Below are 21,352 nucleotides of genomic sequence, written 5' to 3' on the forward strand. Positions count from 1 at the left end.
GTCAGGGGCCGGGCCGCAGCATGTGTTCTAGCTGTGTCAGGAGCCCGGCTGCAGCATGTGTTCTAGCTGTGTCAGGGGCCAGGCTGCAGCATGTGTTCTAGCTGTGTCAGGGGCCAGACCGCAGCACACACCCTTCCCTATAGTCACTGACCGGTGGCTGATTAATTCAGGGGAAAGGGGACCGTTATCCAACAAGCTACCGAACACCCTTCCCATGTCCATCCTCTAATCAGATTACAATGACACGTGTCACCTGGAGTGTAACGAAGCATGAAATCAACAAGATAGACAGATGCGCATTTCTAGTGTTGTTTTGAAAATGCTCTAAACATGGAAGTAGTTGCGTGTGTGGAGATCTAACATATGGGGAATTGGCTGTTACCTGGTTTGCCCCAGCGCACAATTGCACCTTCTTATTGGATTAATCCTAACTCATGACTCCAAATACATTCTGATTGTTACTGGTGGATATAAATACCAAATACATCCCAAGTCCACTGTCCACGGCACCCCAGAACCACTGTCCACGGCACCCCAGAGCCACTGTCCACGATACCCCCAGAGCCACTGTCCACGCCACCTCCAGAGCCACTGTCCACGCCACCTCCAGAGCCACTGTCCACGCCACCTCCAGAGCCACTGTCCACGCCACCCCGGAGGCATTGTCCACGCCACCCCGGAGCTACTGTCCACGCCACTCCAATGCCACTATCCACGCCACTCAAATTCCACTGTCCACGCCACTCCAATGCCACTGTCCACGCCACTCCAATGCCACTGTCCACGCCACTCCAATGCCACTGTCCACGCCACCCCAGAGCCACTGTCCACGCCACCTCCAGAGCCACTGTCCACGCCACCCCAGAACCACTGTCCACGCCACCCCAGAACCACTGTCCACGCCACCCCGGAGTCACTGTCCATGCCACCCCAGAACCACTGTCCATCCCACCCCAGAGCTACTGTCCACGCCACCCCAGAGCCACTGTCCACGCCACCCCAGTGCCACTGTCCACGCCACCCCAGTGCCACTGTCCACGCCACCCCAGTGCCACTGTCCATGCCACCCCAGTGCCACTGTCCACGCCACCCCAGAACCACAGTCCACGCCACCCCAGAACCACTGACCATGCCACTCCAGAACCACTGTCCACCATTCTGCTAACCCTTCTTCCCCTAACACTAGCCGCCTACCAACACAATCTGTATATTAGCTCATTATATAGATCATAGATTACTAAATAAGAATGAACTATTACGTTAAATCTGAGGTGAGCCGGCAAGCACCCAATAACACCATGAGAGAGAGGCGCGACCAGCCCGGTATAGACAACATTTTTATATAATGACATTGTACATCTTTATAACGGACACCAGTCAGGGACTGAGACACAGGTAAGAGGATCCTCTCCATACTCACATTAATGTCTTTTCCTGCCCAGTTACATTCCTCCCTCCATTCCACAGGAGCCGGCCAGTGTATCTAGGGGGCAGATAGGAGATATATTAGACTCAAGGCAATAAGGCACATGGAGAGGACAGTAGGTCAGGAGATAGAACGTACCACCAGGTCATTCCTAGTAATGTTGTCCAGACTTAGAGACAAGAGGTAATTCTTTCCTCCCACAAAGAGCCGACCACGCTCCTCGTCCAGTAAGAGGGTGTCAAAACAGCAGGAGCGCTCTAGGGTGTACGTGCGCAGGCCATGGAGAGAGAGATCTGAGGGGAGAGGCGTAAAGTGAGGAAGTGTTACAGAACTAAAGGGAACGTCTCATGACATCATATCCCATAGGACCCTGTATAGTACACACAGCGGGTCCTGTGACATCACATCCCATAAGATCCTGTATCATACACACAGCGGGTCCTGTGACATCACATCCTATAGGATCCTGTATCATACACACAGCGGGTCCTGTGACATCACATCCTATAGGATCCTGTATCATACACACAGCGGGTCCTGTGACATCACATCCCATAGGACCCTGTATAGTACACACAGCGGGTCCTGTGACATCACATCCCATAAGATCCTGTATCATACACACAGCGGGTCCTGTGACATCACATCCTATAGGATCCTGTATCATACACACAGCGGGTCCTGTGACATCACATCCTATAGGATCCTGTATCATACACACAGCGGGTCCTGTGACATCACATCCCATAGGACCCTGTATAGTACACACAGCAGGTCCTGTGACATCACATCCCATAGGAATGGAATGAGCAGCTGACTATCTCTCATACTCAGCTGAGGGCATTGGTGACTTTGATATTTGTGTCTGGGGCTTATTCTGTGATGTCTGTAACCAGGTGGTTTCCTGATGTGTATAGTGCTGAGGATGTGCAACAGGATCGCCCTCTCTCTGGTGGTTCCGGCACTGTGTAGCAGGATCGCCTTCTCTCCGGTGGTTCCGGCACTGTACAGCAGGATCGCCTTCTCTCCGGTGGTTCTGGAACTGTGCAGCAGGATCGCCTTCTCTCCTGTGGTTCCGGAACTGTGCAGCAGGATCGCCTTCTCTCTGGTGGTTCCGGCACTGTGCAGCAGGATCGCCTTCTCTCTGGTGGTTCCGGCACTGTGCAACAGGATCGCCCTCTCTCCGGTGGTTCCGGCACTGTGCAGCAGGTGCCCTCATACAGCAGAGTCCTCCTCCTTGGTCACAGTTAGTGGTCTCTTAGGCACTTGGAACACGAAAAAAAGAAGATTCACTCCAGCACACTGCAGCAATATTAGCAAAAATACTTGAATCCTACATGATAATAGAAATTCAGAGGTATTGGTTGCATGCATTTGCAAATATATGATTAAGCGCCGTGCCAGCGTCAAGGCTCCTCTATACCGGCGTCCCTAACATTAAGGCGTTCACGTCCGAGGCGCAGAGCAGCCAAAAAGAACCCAGCCAAGGACCACTCCCAGGGCATCACACGAAAAATATGCCCTGGGAGTGGTCCTTGACTGGGTTCTTTTGGGAGCCTGGGTATAGAGGAGCCTTGACGCTGGCCCGGTACGTAATCATATATTTGCAAATGTATGCAACCAATACCTCTGAAGTTCTATTATCAAGTAGGATTCAAGTATTTTTGCTAATATTGCTGCAGTGTGCTGGAGGGAATCTTCTTTTTTCTGTGGTTCAGTATAAACCCCGCCCTTTACAAGCACCTGAGCAATATCGTTGAGCTGATGTGAGCGACCACCATTATGTGGAGTCAGAGGTCAGACTGGAGAATGATTGTCTATTGTCCCTCACATTACGCCATACATGTATTACTGCCAGCCTTATCACACCATCAGTGCCGCCACTAAATAAATGTTTTAGGAGATAACTGAATAATTACCACATAAACTGCAGGAGATTTTCGGAACGTTGCCCAGCAGAGGATGATAAATCACCATTACTGAATGATGAGCCAAAGCAGCAGCTTACTCTCCATCACCAGTTATCATCATTCCCGCTCTGGTCTGTTACATTTCTCTATCCACAGTCTGACGCATCCCTCTGGGTTCTCTCTATGTGGCCATATAACACTCAGGCAATGCCACCCTTACTGGCTACATCAGGTGGAGACATCCTGCGGCTCTCAGCTGTGATCGTAGGGACCACAGAACTTATACACGACAGCCAAAGGCTTCATAAGCTTGGTCTTTATTAATTTACTTACTTGTGATGTCTCTCCTGTCCCTGTACTACCTGTCTGTGAGACCGTCTCTCCTGACCCTGTACTACCTGTCTGTGAGGCCGTCTCTCCTGTCCCTGTACTACCTGTCTGAGAGGACGTCTCTCCTGTCCCTGTACTACCTGTCTGTGAGACCGTCTCTCCTGTCCCTGTACTACCTGTCTGTGAGGCCGTCTCTCCTGTCCCTGTACTACCTGTCTGTGAGGATGTCTCTCCTGTCCCTATACTACCTATCTGTGAGGCTGTCTCTCCTGACCCTGTACTGTCTGTGAGGCTGTCTCTCCTGTCCCTGTACTGTCTGTGAGGCTGTCTCTCCTGTCCCTGTACTACCTGTCTGTGAGGCAGTCTCTCCTGTCCCTGTACTACCTGTCTGTGAGGCTGTCTCTCCTGACCCTGTACTACCTGTCTGTGAGGACGTCTCTCCTATCCCTATACTACCTGTCTGTGAGGATGTCTCTCCTGTCCCTGTACAACCTGTCTGTGAGACAGTCTCTCCTGTCCCTGTACTACCTGTCTGTGAGGATGTCTCTCCTGTCCCTGTACTACCTGTCTGTGAGGCCATCTCTCCTATCCCTGTACTACCTGTCTGTGAGGACGTCTCTCCTATCCCTGTACTACCTGTCTGTGAGACTGTCTCTCCTGACCCTGTACTACCTGTCTGTGGGGATGTCTCTCGTGTCCCTGTTCTACCTGTATGTGAGACCGTCTCTCTCCTTTCCCTGTACTGTCTGTGAGGCAGTCTCTCCTGACCCTGTACTGTCTGTGGGGATGTTTCTCCTGTCCCTGTACTACCTGTCCGTGAGGACATCTATACCGACCCTGTACTACCTGTCTGTAAGGAAGTCTCTCCTGTCCCTGTACTACCTGTCTGTGAGGCCATCTCTCCTGTCCCTGTACTACCTGTCTGTGAGGCCGTCTCTCCTGTCCCTGTACTACCTGTCTGTGAGGACGTTTCTCCTGTCCCTGTACTACCTGTCTGTGAGACCGTCTCTCCTGACCCTGTACTACCTGTCTGTGAGGACTTCTCTCCTGACCCTGTACTACCAGTCTGTGAGGCCGTCTCTCCTGTCCCTGTACTACCTGTCTGTGAGGACTTCTCTCCTGACCCTGTACTACCTGTCTGTGAGGACCTCTCCTGACCCTGTACTACCTGTCTGTGAGGACGTTTCTCCTGTCCCTGTACTACCTGTCTGTGAGGACTTCTCTCCTGACCCTGTACTACCTGTCTGTGAGGACGTTTCTCCTGTCCCTGTACTACCTGTCCGTGAGGACATCTATACCGACCCTGTACTTCCTGTCTGTAAGCAAGTCTCTCCTGACCCTGTACTACCTGTCTGTGAGGCTGTCTCTCCTGTCCCTGTACTACCTGTCTGTGGGGATGTCTCTCCTGACCCTATACTACCTGTCTGTGAGGACGTCTCTCCTGACCCTGTACTACCTGTCTGTGAGGCCGTCTCTCCTGTCCCTGTACTACCTGTTTGTGGGGATGTCTCTCCTGTTCCTGTACTACCTGTTTGTGGGGATGTCTCTCCTGTCCCTGTACTACCTGTCTGTGAGGCCGTCTCTCCTGACCATGGAGCATCTTTCTGTGTAGACCTCTCCTGAGCCTGGAACACTTGTGGACATCTTTCCTGTGCTTGGACCACCTGTCTATGAGAATGTATCTCCTGGATGTGGATCACCCGTGTGGTGGACATCCCTTTTGACACTAGACCACATATCTGTGATGACATCTCTCCTGACTGTGGACCTCCTGTATGTTGTAGACATTTCTCCTGACCCTGAACCACATGTTTGTGAAAGAACCTGGACCATCTGTCTGGAGATCCAGACCTTTGTCATGTCAGTAGGACCCCATCCTCGCTGTATTTGACAGTTATCAGAAGGACATGGATCTTGTGGAGAAGGTGACAAAGCATTGAGTGATTGATGCTTCTCACCACCTTTTCCTAAGCAGACTTCCTCTCCTTTCCGATTAGTTAATGGCCCAATAATAGCTGAGATTGAGAATTTTGCTGTGAGCAGTGTCAGAATGTTCCTAGACAGTAATGCTACTTACCACGGTAAGACAGTTTCAGACGAGGGGTTACTGCATTGTCCCCACTAGCACCCCAACACAGCAAAACACAGAGACACAGGTGACAGCGGAGGACTCTCATCTTATAGGGATGGGGGCGCCTGCTCCCACATGAGCTCTGGATCTGCAGGATGACAAAATGGAGATTGTATAGGAAGACATCAAAAAGTGAAGGCAATGGCTTCAAAGGGGAAACCCAGTGTAGATAACAGAGAGAATAGTTATTCAGCATTGCCCAACTGTCCAACACAATTCATCCTATTCTGTATATTGTATTCAGTATATTCTATTCAGTATATTGGATGGAATTCCCCCTATCTGTTCTTATTTTCTGGGTTTCACAAGATATTTATAGATGAGGAAGACTTCAAACAATGACTTCCTCATCTATAAATATGAGTTCCCTCAACACAACACCGCTCCCAGTGTCCCTCCACACAGCACCGCTCCCACTGTCCCTCCACACAGCACCGCTCCCACTGTCCCTCCACACAGCACCGCTCCCACTGTCCCTCCACACAGCACCGCTCCCACTCTCCCTCCACACAGCACCGCTCCCACTCTCCCTCCACACAGCACCGCTCCCAGTGTCCCTCCACATAGAACCGCTCCCACTGTCCCTCCACACAGCAACGCTCCCACTGTCCCTCCACACAGCACCGCTCCTACTGTCCCTCCACACAGCACCACTCCCAGTGTCCCTCAACACAGCACCGCTCCCATTGTCTCTCCACATAGCACCGCTCCCAGTGTCCCTCCACACAGCATCATTTACACTGTCCCTCCACACTGCACCCATTGTCCCTCCACACAGCACCACTCCCACTGTCCCTACACACAGCACCGCTCTCACTGTCCCTCCACACAGCATCGCTCCCAGTGTCCCTCCACACAGCATCGCTCCCAGTGTCCCTCCACACAGCATCGCTCCCAGTGTCCCTCCACACAGCACCGCACCCACTGTCCCTCCACACAGCACTGCACCCACTGTCCCTCCACACAGCACCGCACCCACTGTCCCTTCACACAGCATCGCTCCCAGTGTCCCTCCACACAGCATTGCTCCCAGTGTCCCTCCACACAGCATCGCTCCCAGTGTCCCTCCACACAGCACTGCACCCACTGTCCCTTCACACAGCACTGCACCCACTGTCCCTCCACACAGCACAGCACCCACTGTCCCTCCACACAGCACCGCACCCACTGTCCCTTTACACAGCACCGCTCCCAGTGTTCCTCCACACAACACCGCTCCCAGTGTCCCTCCACACAGCACCGCTCCCACTGTCCCTCCACACAGCACCGCTCCCACTGTCCCTCCACACAGCACCGCTCCTAGTGTCCCTCTACACAGCACTGCTCCCAGTGTCCCTCCACACAGCACCTCTCCTAGTGTCCTTCCACACAGCACCATTTACACTGTCCCTCCACACTGCACCCATTGTCCCTCCACACAGCACCGCTCTGTGTCCCTCCACGCAGCACCACTCCCACTGTCCCTCCACACAGCACCGCTCCCACTGTCCCTCCACACTGTACCATTCCCACTGTCCCTCCACACAGCACCGCTCCCAGTGTCCCTCCACACAGCACCTCTCCCAGTGTCCCTCCACACAGCACCTCTCCCAGTGTCCCTCCACACAGCACCATTTACACCATCCCTCCACACAGCCACGCTAACACTGTCTTTCCATACAGCATCGCTTCCAGTGTCCCTCCACACAGAATCGCTCCCAGTGTCCCTCCACACAGCATCGCTCCCAGTGTCCCTCCACACAGCATCGCTCCCAGCGTCCCTCCACACAGCACCGCTCCCATTGTCCCTCCACATAGCACCGCTCCCACTGTCCCTCCACATAGCACCGCTCCCAGTGTCCCTCCACACAGCATCATTTACACTGTCCCTCCACACTGCACCCACTGTCCCTCCAAACAGCACCGCTCCCAGTGTCCCTCCACACAACACCGCTCTCAGTGTCCCTCCATACAGCCTTGCTCACACTGTCCCTCCACACAGCACCATTTACACTGTCCCTCCAAACAGCACCATTTACGCTGTCCCTGCACACAGCCCTGCTCACACTGTCCCTCCACACAGCACCATTTACACTATCCATCTACGCAATTACACACAAGGGGGAACTTTTCGGGTGTACTGTGTGAAGGAACGTACTCCTGCCTAGACTACGTCTGTAGAAAGGTTCCATGTACAGCTGTTATATGCATGTTGCAGTCTCTATATCCTCAGCACAGAGGATGATACGCGTCACATTAACTAGATAACGGCCGCTGAGTATGAAGATTCCAGATCGGTAAATACATTCCACATTCCATAACAAACCTGCAACAACTAGTCCCAGAGCTGACAGCACAGCACAGACTCAGTAGCGACCATTACTGCAGACTAATCACAGATACACACCAGCATCTTCATTATATACACTATACAATACTACGCATAATAATGCACACATACACATTATATACACTATACAATACTACAAATAATAAAGCACATACACATTATATACACTATACAATACTACAAATAATAAAACATACGCATTATATACACTATACAATACTACATATAATAATGCACATACACATTATATACAATACTACACATAATAATGCACATACACATTATATACACTATACAATACTACACATAATAAAACACATACGCATTATATACACTATATAATAATGCACATACACATTATATACACTATACAATACTACAAATAATAAAGCACATACACATTATATACAATACTACACATAATAAAGCACATACGCATTATATACACTATACAATAATACAAATAATAAAGCACATACACATTATATACAATACTACACATAATAAAGCACATACGCATTATATACACTATACAATACTACAAATAATAAAGCACATACACATTATATACACTATACAATACTACAAATAATAAAACACATACACATTATATACAATACTACACACACATACACATTATATACACTATACAATACTACACATAATAAAGCACATACGCATTATATACACTATACAATACTACACATAATAAAACACATACGCATTATATACACTATACAATACTACACATAATAAAACACATACGCATTATATACACTATACAATACTACACATAATAATGCACATACACATTATATACACTATACAATACTACACATAATAAAACACATACACATTATATACACTATACAATACTACACATAATAAAACACATACGCATTATATACACTATACAATACTACACATAATAATGCACATACACATTATATACAATACTACACATAATAAAGCACATACGCATTATATACACTATACAATACTACACATAATAATGCACATACACATTATATACACTATACAATACTACTACACATAATAATGCACATACACATTATATACACTATACAATACTACAAATAATAAAACACATACACATTATATACACTATACAATACTACACATAATAATGCACATACACATTATATACACTATACAATACTACACATAATAAAGCACATACACATTATATACACTATACAATACTACACATAATAATGCACATACACATTATATACACTATACAATACTACACATAATAAAGCACATACACATTATATACACTATACAATACTACACATAATAATGCACATACACATTATATACACTATACAATACTACACATAATAAAGCACATACACATTATATACACTATACAATACTACACATAATAAAGCACATACACATTATATACACTATACAATACTACACATAATAAAGCACATACACATTATATACACTATACAATACTACACATAATAATGCACATACACATTATATACACTATACAATACTACACATAATAAAGCACATACACATTATATACAATACTACACATAATAAAGCACATACACATTATATACAATACTACACAGAATAATGCACATACACATTATATACACTATACAATACTACACATACACATTATATACACTATACAATACTACACATAATAAAGCACATACACATTATATACAATACTACACATAATAAAGCACATACACATTATATACAATACTACACAGAATAATGCACATACACATTATATACACTATACAATACTACACATAATAAAACACATACGCATTATATACACTATATAATAATGCACATACACATTATATACACTATACAATACTACAAATAATAAAGCACATACACATTATATACAATACTACACATAATAAAGCACATACGCATTATATACACTATACAATAATACAAATAATAAAGCACATACACATTATATACAATACTACACATAATAAAGCACATACGCATTATATACACTATACAATACTACAAATAATAAAGCACATACACATTATATACACTATACAATACTACAAATAATAAAACACATACACATTATATACAATACTACACACACATACACATTATATACACTATACAATACTACACATAATAAAGCACATACGCATTATATACACTATACAATACTACACATAATAAAACACATACGCATTATATACACTATACAATACTACACATAATAAAACACATACGCATTATATACACTATACAATACTACACATAATAATGCACATACACATTATATACACTATACAATACTACACATAATAAAACACATACACATTATATACACTATACAATACTACACATAATAAAACACATACGCATTATATACACTATACAATACTACACATAATAATGCACATACACATTATATACAATACTACACATAATAAAGCACATACGCATTATATACACTATACAATACTACACATAATAATGCACATACACATTATATACACTATACAATACTACTACACATAATAATGCACATACACATTATATACACTATACAATACTACAAATAATAAAACACATACACATTATATACACTATACAATACTACACATAATAATGCACATACACATTATATACACTATACAATACTACACATAATAAAGCACATACACATTATATACACTATACAATACTACACATAATAATGCACATACACATTATATACACTATACAATACTACACATAATAAAGCACATACACATTATATACACTATACAATACTACACATAATAATGCACATACACATTATATACACTATACAATACTACACATAATAAAGCACATACACATTATATACACTATACAATACTACACATAATAAAGCACATACACATTATATACACTATACAATACTACACATAATAAAGCACATACACATTATATACACTATACAATACTACACATAATAATGCACATACACATTATATACACTATACAATACTACACATAATAAAGCACATACACATTATATACAATACTACACATAATAAAGCACATACACATTATATACAATACTACACAGAATAATGCACATACACATTATATACACTATACAATACTACACATACACATTATATACACTATACAATACTACACATAATAAAGCACATACACATTATATACAATACTACACAGAATAATGCACATACACATTATATACACTATACAATACTACACATAATAAAACACATACGGATTATGACAGTGTCGGCAACACTATAAAAAAAAACAGCACAGTTTTGTAAAGTGTCGTTTTGTAACGTATATAATATATATAATACTGTAACACAGTGATCCTGGGTGAACAGACGATGGTGGTGAATCTGTGAGCAGTGACGTGGGGTTCTTAGATCCTGGGAAGTAATATAACGGTAAAAGCGCGGAGCTGGGGATGATTGCAGCCATAGTGCAGGGACTGGAAGCCTTGTGTCACATAGGGGACTATTTATTACTAAATATTTGCGGCATATTACCTGAAAACACCCGTTTTTAGGAGATACCCGCAAATATTAAGCATCTCCCAGATGCACGACAGAGGGATAGAAGCAGCCGCAGCTTCCATAGGTTTCTATGGGGGATACTATGCTGCCAGATTTACCAAGTTGGTCCCCGCAGCTAAACCATCTGAATATGGTGTAGCCTATAGGCCACACTTTGCCAAATTTACCAGGAGAGAGTCCTCTGGACCCCTCCCCGGCAATGGCCGCCGCACATGCGCAGTAGTCATGACACAGACCGCTGATACGGTCACTTAAGTCCGAGCACATGACAGGGGCAGACTCCTTTCAGCGCGCCTGTCCCTGCGGGTGCTATTTGGTACATTTTGTCTGTCTGTATCGCACCCAGATGGCACCGAGTATGTGATTATTGATAAATGGGTCATACATGCCGACTTTCTGGAAGCCCCTTTCCGGGAGGGGGCTGCCAGGTTGGTGCAGCAGGCAGGGTGGTGGCGACTAAAGTGGGGGGAGGGGGTGCCCACATGATCGTGGACCCGCCCCCCACTTTATAATGCCGATATTACTGGCATTACAAAGCAGGGTGCGGGACTACGATGGTGCGATTCAGCGCGAATCGCGTCATCGCTCCTCCAAACCGTCCACTTTCACGTACGGTCGCGGGGTGGCAGGCGGACGATGCGGGGGACTTGCCTGTATAAAATGGGTCCCATAAAGAGATGCCCACCCAGTGACACCCAGTTTGGGATCCAGTTACGGGATAAGCTGTGGAGTATTCTCCCGGCCACTTCCAGATATCACTGAGCGAGCAGATGGGACGGAGCTGGCGTTTGAAGTAATCTTAATAATAGTATCAAAGAGCAATCCCCTTTTGATGTTGTTGTTAAGTTTAATGGGCACCTGGCATTGGGCCCGTGGTAACTGTAAGTCGCCTTTACTTGCACAATATAATGCAGAAATATCTCTCATAAGATGTGTCTGGAATGGGAGAAATTAATGCAAAACAGATATATATGAAGCAATCGCGTATTTATAGCGAATATTTATACATTGAAATATTGCAATGTGTACAGGATAAAGGTAATTAATGACAGGTGGAGGAGTGGTTATAAGATAAGACAGACATCATTAATAAAGATGTGGAAGATTAGCTGGAGAACAAGCATTTATATAGAAGTATAGAGTACGGTTATCTGGTGTTATAGCACAATTATACAGGTAATAGGGTGTAGGATCCTGTGCTAATAAGAGCAGTGATGTAGACAATACTAAGTGCAGTCCAGGTATTTACAGGGAAGGATCACAGATGAAATTTAGCTTTGTCGGTCTATAGAGGTCCTCATACGGTTGTACGGTAGCAGAGGGGGCAGTATTGGTATCTCGCGGTGCCGGAGCCTAGGGTTTGGTTCTGATCAGAGGGGTATTTATGTTCTTCCCTTGTTCCTATGGCGACTGGTCAGAGAAGTGGTAAACTATCTGTAACTGCTGTGGATTATGGACTTGATTCAGAGCCGCTCGCTAGATGCGATCGCTCGCCCCCAGCGTATGCAAATTTGTCAAAGTGACTGCATGGCAGGCGCTCGCTCGGAAAGGCATAAGCACGCCCACTTTGTCTGGGCGAGCGATCGCTTTGTGTATGCAGATGCCCATTCGCGTATGTAGAGACGCCCACTAGCGCACGTCATCTCCAGGAAGTGTATTAAAACACTGGTACATCGAGGACCATCGGAAGGGCTAGCAGCGCTTGTGGTTGCCTTACCGCAAGCACTGCGACGATTTCTGTGTAAAACAAAAAGGCATGTGACATGTACTATGACGCTGGCTGTAAATTACGCACGCCTTAGAAACGGCGTTGCAACACTCAGGCACTCCTGCGTTCGCATCTCCACTCCTCCGTTATTAATGTCCTGCCCCTGTTACCACCCACAAGCAGCCTCTCCTGTCACTCATTACACGAAGCATGCGCATGTGCGGTCGCTTAACATCGGCCACGTATGAGCGAGCGGCCGCTTGCGACCGGGTCTGAATGAGCTCCTACATTTGCTTGTCTGCCATAGATCCATTGTTTCATAAATTGTGATAAAGGATTTATATGAACAAAACTTGATATCAGTGGCACAAAGTTTAGCTTGCTGCCTCACAGATCTGAGGTCTTGGGTTTGATTCCCACCTAGGCCCAATCTGCAAGGAGTTTGTATGTTCTCCCCGTGTTTGCGTGGATTTCCTACCACACTCCAGAAAACCTACTTGTTGGTTAATTGGCTCATAACAACAAATGAACCCAGTGTGTATGTGTGGTAGAGAACATAGGGCCTGATTCAGACCCACTCGCGAACGGCTGTCCGCTCGCAAGTGGGTCGATGTTCTGCACTGAGCATGCGCACGACGGAGGGAGCTCCGTCGTGCGCATGCGCCAGACGCGACGAGCGAAGGATTTTCCTTCGCTCGTAGTGTCTCTACAAAGGGGGCGTGCTGTCGATGTTGACTGACAGCACGCCCCCTTTGGTGGGCGTGCCGGGGGCGTGCCTCCCTGACGGGGGCGTTCCCACGGGAAGCCGGCCCACTGACATCACGTTCCCACGTCAGAAGCCGGCCCACTGACATCACTAGTGATGTCAGTGGGAGTGATTTTGGCTCTGATAGAGCCAAAATCATTCCGAGCCTTGTGGTTGAAAAACTCAACCACAGGCTTTTGTACGCAGTTTCGATGGTCGCGATGGTCACGACCATCGCGGCCATCAAACTGCACGCTCGTATAGGCTGTGGGTGGTGACCCACAGCTATACGAGCGTCCAGGAGGACGCTCCATAGTTATGGAGGACGGCCCTCATTCAGAGCGTGCGCTCTGCTCAGAGCGTACGGCTCTGAATGAGGGCCATAGATTATAAGCTCCATTGGGGCAGCTGTGAATGACTGACGTTTCTTCTGTACAGCGCTGCGGAATACGTGTGCGCTATATAAATAGCTGTCATTAAATAAATGACTTATACACTGTAGAAATCTGTTGGATGGAGGGGATGATATGGGTGATGTCACAATGGTGCTTTTCTCATTTTATTTAAAGTTCAGCCGCTAAATGCCGCACATTGAAATAGTATGTTCTGTGAGTAAAACACATGTGACCAGTAATAACGCTACATGTTATCGCGGTAGGGAAGTGAGGGGCTTTAAGAATCTTGCATGCGCCGTGTGTCAGAAGTGGAGATGTACGGAAAGTGATAAACTACCAGCCACTCAGCTCCTACCTGTCATGTTACAGACTGTGTCCCTGATTCAGAGGCGCTCGCTATTTGCGAGCACTCGCTCTGAATCAGGGCGGGCCGTTTTTTTTTTACGCCGGCCTCCAGGCCACTCGCTAAGCTGTGGGTGACTACCCACAGCTTTAGCGGGCGGTCTGGCGAGGGTCTCGTCCACCACAAGCCTCAGTGAACTTCGTGCTCTAATAGAGCAGGAAGTTCACTAATGACATCACGTGTGATGTTAGTAGGGCCGCCCACAAACGGAGGCGTTCCTGAGGGAACGCCTCCGTTTGTCCAGCCACCCCCCCTCCCCGCCTACAAAACGGGGTGAGCTGTCGATCAACATCGCCAGCCGCCCCGTTTTGCTGCAAGCCCCGAGTGAGTGAAGTTCTCACTCGCTCCGGGGCGTGCGCATGCTGTGCCTGCGCACTGCCTGACCATCGACACGCTTACGAGTGCTATGCTCTCACGAGTGGGTCTGACTCAGGCCCTGTGTTTGAAAAATGACAATTAGGAGCTGATTGGTTTGTAGTTTATCACTTTCCAGAGCTTAGTACATCTACCCAAGAGTCTGCTAAACTGTAATGCACCCTCCTAGATTATATCATCAGCTGGTATAAGTACTGTGGGGTCCTTTTACTAAGCAGTGTTAGGAGACAGAGTGAAAAGTGATAAGAAAGTGATAAGGTGCCAGCCAATCAGCTCCCAACTGTTATTTTTCAAACAGCCTGTGAGATGACAGTTGGGAGCTGATTGGCTGGCACCTTCTCACTTTCTTATCACTTTTCACTCTGTCTCATAACACTGCTTAGTAAATAGACCCCTATATTTCTGTAGAACCCACAGAGCGCAAACACCTGGGACCTATATATATGGCGATATTCTCCATCGTGTATAACAGCGCAATATTCCTGATTATAGCATATGAAATAAGATACAGCAGTAATGTGCCTTATTGGAAGTATTGCAGTATTATTACTTTGGAGTGATACAGTAGGTGATCATTATTACTAACATTAACAATAGAGACACCAGTAAGGACCAGTAGCAATAGGGATAAGCGACCATTGCTCCGTTTGGAATTCCATGAGCTGCGCTGTGCCTGGAATCAGGAGAGCGGCTTTAGATGCTAATTCCGGTATGGCGTTAGGTGGGGATTAGCATTTCTCCCAATGTAATACTATATTTTCTTTGTTCAGAGCTCGGTGGTTGTGAGAATTCCAGAGATCATGAAATCTGCCTTTCCGGGGCTGTAAGTAGCCCTCCAGGTCACCACACCTGTAATCCCTACAGCTCCCAACACAGAAGGTCAGGGGTCAGACACAACAGGGGAGAGGAGGAATTTACAGGGTGCACTTGGAGATGATATCTGGCTTCCTGGCATTCTCCTACAGGTAACCACCTGGGCAGCGGACGTGCCACTACAGCTGCCCGGTGCCAGGGTACAGACACCGAACTGACCCATTGCTTCCAAGTACGTATCCAGCACATTGTCCTGACACTAATGCAGCTCTCATACATCTGTCTGCTCAGTGACTATTTACATCCAGAGAGGAGAAAAGTTTCAGCCCAATATTTGCATCGATTTAAAACCAAAAGGCTGCCAATAGTTTAGTATACTCTCCAGGGATATTGTGCAGCTAAGCCGGAACATCTAATGTCGACACGCAACTACAGGAGAACTACAACACCCATCCTGCCCTGTTCACCAGACTTTACACTTTTATACATTTTATCCTTTTCTATAAAACTTATATAGTCCAGACAATAAGAATGGATGATTAGGGGCAGATAAAGGGGAAATAAATTCTGCAGTTATTATGATTATTACAAATACTGATTAATTTGAATTTATAAAGGTTGGGACGCATCTGTCTCTAAGGTTAATCATGTTATGGGTGTAGAGCTGCTATTCCTTACATTAATCCTTAAATTATTTAAAAAACACAAATGAAGACACAAGTGGCAGAGAGCAGCCTATTAGCTGTATACAGATTATTGCTGAATAAAGGAAATCTGTCTAATTACAGCTTTATACAGGATAACGTGAAGCAGTCGCTGTTATCAGCTGCATGAAAACAGGGTCAATAAACAAGGGATCATAGAACGATGATTACCGAGGCGTTGTCTGCGGCGTCCACAGCGGCTACTGGACGTGAGACCTGGAAACAGCGCTCCCCAAATAACGGGGTGAAAGAATGGCACTTCCTTACAGTACTATTATCCTAACATGCGGGTAAGTAACTACATATTACACACTGCTTCTGTTATACCGTACGTATTGTATATACACTGCTTCCGATATATTATATATACACGTGTCATATATAGCACACTATCACCAATACATTGATTATGTGCTATCTATGCACTGAAGGTGCTATGTGTATTTAAATAATGCACATGTATCATACCACCAGCAGCTGTATAATATATATATTATATATATATATATATATATATACACCTGATGCATAATGTGAATACAATACTAACGAGAACATAAATATACAGTTAAATATTATCATGTCATACGGCTCTTTCTCTCTGTATACTTACAGCAAAGTTCATAGTCCTAGAATATATACTTTATCCTCTGCCACAACCCAGCATTATATATTGCACCTAATTATAACACGCACCGTCTGTGCTGATACCTGGAAACGCTCACCGGCCGATCATTACGCTCCATACTGACCCAACACTCCCAGACTGGAGCCAAATTCTGTACAAGATGGACTTCACCGTAACCATACTCTCCCCAAGAGCTGACAATCTTTGGACAAAAAGCAAGCCCTTCCCATTCCGCATTGCAGAACTCACCTGTAACTGCTGCCCCAACAGAGCTGTATAAGGGTCAATGACGGAAGAGGAATAAGGGCAGATAGAGAGCCTTTTGCCCCACGGAACAAGCAAGTGTAGCTGCTGTGTGGGGACTGTTTGCGTGTGTGAGAGGTGAGTACTTTCCTTCCAGCTCTCTGTCCTACTCCCTCCCACTCTATATACCATTCACAGCTCCAGAGACAGAGGGAGGGGGGAAGGGGGGGTGCTGGAGAGAGAGGAGACAGCGTAATATTGTGATGCAACAAGTGTTTGCTATTGGAGAAAATACTATTCCTTGTCTCTACTTATCTCGCTATAAATCCAGGTGTGCCCAAAGCATAGCTCTCCTGCCAGCCGGCACTCACCTGAGCTGGCACCTGTCCACAGCCAGAGCTGCCCCGGTCCTGGCTCAGTCCAGCTGTGCCGCTAGATAAGTGTTCTCATTCCTAGCAGCCCCATGCCAACACCCACAGCAGCGAATCTAATGACAGCCTCACATTTCACAGTCTCACTCCTGGCAACCCATAAATAGCGGCTCCCACATGTCCAGCGCCTCAAATGCCCACATACCAATCCCATCCCTAAACTACAACTGTCCCAACCATCCCGGAGGATGGTAACGTCCCTCTATACAGCACATCTTATGTGTCCATCTAATGCCACACTTCTAGCACCCCCTGCACAGTGCCATGTGCTGTCACACCCCCCCATTCCCTCTGTAGCCAGACAGCTGGCATTCTCCCAGTCCTTGTACCCAGGGGGGGTTACACAGTCACTGCAACCTTTGCCCGTATTGCAGTAGCGCTGTGCCGCTCATTATTCATACGGAAAGCTGACAGACGTAATCCCAACCGCCGGCTTCCCGACTGTCTAATCCCGGCAAGGCACTAATGACTGGGCCCTCACTTGGGATCCTCTGATACTGGATATTGTTAAACTGATAACATTTGTTAAGATTCCAATAAACCCCGGGGCAGCCAGAGGGGGAACAGACACTACCCCAGCAATGGCCTGGGGACTGCTGTGTATAGGAACATCCATAATCCACTGTTACCTGTACGCTCACAGTATTTCCTGGGTGCTGTGTATAGGAACATCCATAATCCACTGTTACATGTACACTCACATTATTACCTGGGGCGCTGTGTATAGGAACATCCATAATCCACTGTTACCTGTACACTCACATTATATCCTGGGGCGCTGTGTATAGGAACATCCATAATCCACTGTTACCTGTACGCTCACATTATATCCTGGGGCGCTGTGTATAGGAACATCCATAATCCACTGTTACCTGTACACTCACATTATATCCTGGGGCGCTGTGTATAGGAACAGCCATAATCCACTGTTACCTGTACGCTCACAGTATTTCCTGGGGCGCTGTGTATAGGAACATCCATAATCCACTGTTACCTGTACGCTCACATTATTTCCTGGGGCGCTGTGTATAGGAACATCCATAATATACTGTTACCTGTACACTCACAGTATTTCCTGGGGTGCTGTGTATAGGAACATCCATAATCCACTGTTACCTGTACACTCACATTATATCCTGGGGCGCTGTGTATAGGAACATCCATAATCCACTGTTACCTGTACGCTCACATTATATCCTGGGGCGCTGTGTATAGGAAGTGGAACATCCATAATCCACTGTTACCTGTACACTCACAGTATTTCCTGGGGCGCTGTGTATAGGAACATCTATAATCCACTGTTACCTGTACACTCACATTATTACCTGGGGCGCTGTGTATAGGAACATCCATAATCCACTGTTACCTGTACGCTCACATTATTTCCTGGGGCGCTGTGTATAGGAACATCCATAATCCACTGTTACCTGTACACTCACATTATTACCTGGGGCGCTGTGTATAGGAACATCTATAATCCACTGTTACCTGTACACTCACATTATTACCTGGGGCGCTGTGTATAGGAACATCTATAATCCACTGTTACCTGTACGCTCACATTATTACCTGGGGCGCTGTGTATAGGAACATCTATAATCCACTGTTACCTGTACGCTCACATTATTTCCTGGGGCGCTGTGTATATGAACATCCATAATCCACTGTTACCTGTACACTCACATTATTACCTGGGGCGCTGTGTATAGGAACATCCATAATACACTGTTACCTGTACACTCACATTATTTCCTGGGGCGCTGTGTATAGGAACATCCATAATCCACTGTTACCTGTACACTCACATTATTTCCTGGGGCGTTGTGTATAGGAACATCCATAATCCACTGTTACCTGTACACTCACAGTATTTCCTGGGGCGCTGTGTATAGGAACATCCATAATCCACTGTTACCTGTACTCTCACATTATTTCCTGGGGCGCTGTGTATAGGAACATCCATAATCCACTGTTACCTGTACTCTCACATTATTTCCTGGGGCGCTGTGTATAGGAACATCCATAATCCACCGTTACCTGTACACTCACATTATTTCCTGGGGCGCTGTGTATAGGAACATCCATAATCCACTGTTACCTGTACACTCACAGTATTTCCTGGGGTGCTGTGTATAGGAACATCCATAATCCACCGTTGCCTGTACACTCACATTATTTCCTGGGGCGCTGTGTATAGGAACATCTATAATCCACTGTTACCTGTACACTCACATTATTTCCTGGGGCGTTGTGTATAGGAACATCCATAATCCACTGTTACCTGTACACTCACATTATATCCTGGGGCGCTGTGTATAGGAACATCCATAATCCACTGTTACCTGTACACTCACAGTATTTCCTGGGGCGCTGTGTATAGGAACATCCATAATCCACTGTTACCTGTACACTCACATTATTTCCTGGGGCGTTGTGTATAGGAACATCCATAATCCACTGTTACCTGTACACTCACAGTATTTCCTGGGGTGCTGTGTATAGGAACATCCATAATCCACTGTTACCTGTACACTCACAGTATTTCCTGGGGCGTTGTGTATAGGAACATCCATAATCCACTGTTACCTGTACACTCACAGTATTTCCTGGGGTGCTGTGTATAGGAACATCCATAATCCACTGTTACCTGTACACTCACATTATTTCCTGGGGCGTTGTGTATAGGAACATCCATAATCCACTGTTACCTGTACACTCACAGTATTTCCTGGGGTGCTGTGTATAGGAACATCCATAATACACTGTTACCTGTACGCTCACATTATATCCTGGGGCGCTGTGTATAGGAGCATCCATAATCCACTGTTACCTGTACGCTCACATTATATCCTGGGGCGCCTGTGTATAGGAACATCCATAATCCACTGTTACCTGTACACTCACATTATATCCTGGGGCGCTGTGTATAGGAACATCCATAATACACTGTTACCTGTACACTCACATTATATCCTGGGGCGCTGTGTATAGGAACATCCATAATCCACTGTTACCTGTACACTCACAGTATTTCCTGGGGTGCTGTGTATAGGAACATCCATAATACACTGTTACCTGTACACTCACATGATTACCTGGGGCGCTGTGTATAGGAACATCCATAATACACTGTTACCTGTACACTCACATTATTACCTGGGGCGCTGTGTATAGGAACATCCATAATACAC

The 21,352-nt window shown here is 45.8% G+C and overlaps 1 protein-coding gene across 2 annotated transcripts in view; it reads right to left on the reverse strand.

Annotated features, from left to right (window-relative positions):
- SEMA3B (semaphorin 3B) overlaps window positions 1-18,170 on the reverse strand; it is a 59,680-nt gene extending 41,510 nt beyond the window's left edge. The window contains exons 1-4 of one of the 2 annotated variants that reach the window (XM_088465658.1): window positions 18,102-18,170; window positions 5,744-5,885; window positions 1,565-1,719; window positions 1,421-1,483 (exon numbers count right to left, since the gene is read on the reverse strand). In XM_088465658.1, the coding sequence (XP_088321784.1) occupies window positions 1,421-1,483; window positions 1,565-1,719; window positions 5,744-5,843 (318 nt within the window). In that variant the 5' untranslated portion in view covers window positions 5,844-5,885; window positions 18,102-18,170. Of the gene's footprint in view, window positions 1-1,420; window positions 1,484-1,564; window positions 1,720-5,743; window positions 5,886-17,736; window positions 17,821-18,101 lie in introns of those variants that run through there. The other variant, XM_088465657.1, reaches the window with a different exon arrangement.
- Between the last annotated feature and the right edge of the window lie 3,182 nt (window positions 18,171-21,352).

The sequence above is a fragment of the Taudactylus pleione genome, unplaced genomic scaffold (assembly GCF_031769625.1).
Source record: "Taudactylus pleione unplaced genomic scaffold, aTauple2 ptg002115l, whole genome shotgun sequence".
Classification (NCBI taxonomy): Eukaryota; Metazoa; Chordata; class Amphibia; order Anura; family Myobatrachidae; genus Taudactylus; species Taudactylus pleione.